The sequence below is a fragment of the Alligator sinensis genome, unplaced genomic scaffold (genome assembly GCF_000455745.1).
Source record: "Alligator sinensis unplaced genomic scaffold, ASM45574v1 scaffold389_1, whole genome shotgun sequence".
NCBI lineage: Eukaryota > Metazoa > Chordata > Crocodylia > Alligatoridae > Alligator > Alligator sinensis.
Window position 1 is genome coordinate 2,421,879 of NW_005841951.1, and position 1,786 is coordinate 2,423,664.

The window sequence follows — 1,786 nt, forward strand, 5'->3', positions numbered from 1 at the left end:
TTGTTGCTGCAGCCGGTGAGTGAGGAGCTTTAAAAAAAAAGAAATAAAAAAGCCATGCATTCACCAGCTGTAGCAGGGGCTGTGGGAGCTCTGAGCTCACATGGCAGAGCCCCCCAAAAAGCCCCCACTCCCCGATCTCCCCCCTGCCCAGCTCAGCCCCTGCTGGCCTCCCCCTCTCGGCCCCAGTCTCCTGGCACTTTAAAAAAAAAAAAAGCCCCTCGCTCACCAGCTGCAGCAGTGGCAATTGGGGCCTCTGAGGGCTCGTGGCACAGCTCCTCCATGCAGTGTGGGGTAGTGGGGGGCAGCAGGGATCACCCACCCTGCTTGGTACCCACACAGCAGGTATCGCATTGCACAGGTGCAGTGTTGCTCGGTAGGGCACCGCGTGCTGCTTGGGAGCTAGGGAGGCTTCAACAGTCAGCCGGAGCCCAGCATCACTCATCCCCAGTAGTCTCAGTTCCCAGACAGCGTGCGGTGCCCTGCCAAGCAGCGCTGCATCTGTGCCATGGGACAGCTGCCACACAGGTGCCAGGTGGGGGGGAGGGGCAATCTGCGCTGCCCCCAACTGCCCCTCGCTGCATGGGGGGGCTCTGCCATGAGCACCCAGAGTTCCCAATTGCTGCTGCTGCAGCCGGTGAGTGAGGGGCTTTTTTTTTTAAGTGCTGGGACTAGGCTGGGGCTGAGCAGAGGATGGGGCTGAGCAGAGCAGTCATGGGGGCTTCTCCTGCCACTCCCCCCAACCTGGGGAGAGGCAGGCACAGCCAGAGGAGCCATGGGAGAACCTGCAGCCTCCCGACTGTGTCTGCCTCTCCCTAGCCGATCTGAATCACCAAATCTCTCTGAATCAGCAGTGAATCTTCTGAGCCGATTTGGCCAAATTGACTCAGGACAGTGATCTGAATCTCCTAATCGAATAACTGTTCACCAAATTGGCCAAATCTACAGGCCTACTGTGAAGATGATTTGTTTAATATTTGTGAAGAACTCAGATGCCACAGCGGCATACAAGAGGAAATTAAAGTCCTGTCTTCAGGGTGGGGTTTCATGGCGTATGTTAAGAACACGGCAGCCAGACTTTAATTTGATGAAAAAGCTCAAGTTTTGGCTGGGCAGCAGTTTCTGGGGATTCCAGACCAGGAATAAGTTGATTAATTTTTCATCAGCTTTTATAGCTTTGCTGGGGGAAAGTCATGAATACTGAACGAGGCCAGAGTCATGTGTTAAAAATAGTCTGTGATCGTAAAATTAAAGACTATAACATAATACATGGGCAAAAGGGGTCTGAATTAAGGTGATTCATTCTGGACTTTTTTTAACTTTTGAGGGCTCAATTTTGCAACCTTTAAGGTTATTTTTGCCCATACAGAGATTAGCTTTTTGTGATTACACCATTGTACACAATTCTGCTCATCATCACTGTATTTTATTTTAACAGATCATTTCTGACCCTAGAGTTCGTATTGAGCTAGCTCTTCGAGAAGCTGAACTTCATAACACGCTTTATGCGAAAGAGATTTTGCCAAAAATTCCTCCATTGAAGCTTCCAAGAAGGGATATGGAATCTACAGTCTTTAAAATTTAAAATACAGCACATACCAAGGATTACACCAATGTTTAATGTAGTCTATAATATGAAAACTTTCAATAAACTTCTTACATCTAGGATGCTTCATAGAACTATTTACTCCTTAGTTTGTGCAGTCATTTAAAAAAAAGCCAATCTGCATTTGCTTTGCAATGCTCAGTAGACCATTTAACACTCTCCCACAGTCACGAATAAAGCTTC

At 48.5% G+C, this 1,786-nt stretch overlaps 1 protein-coding gene across 3 annotated transcripts in view; it reads left to right on the plus strand.

The window, feature by feature from the left end:
- The window catches only part of CCDC148 (coiled-coil domain containing 148), a 166,757-nt gene extending 165,175 nt beyond the window's left edge, over window positions 1-1,582 (plus strand). For all 3 annotated transcript variants that reach the window (XM_006020353.3, XM_006020354.3, XM_025199922.1), the window contains one exon: window positions 1,436-1,582. In XM_006020353.3, coding sequence (XP_006020415.1) covers window positions 1,436-1,582 — 147 coding nt within the window. The remainder of the gene's footprint in view (window positions 1-1,435) is intronic.
- Window positions 1,583-1,786: the final 204 nt, after the last annotated feature.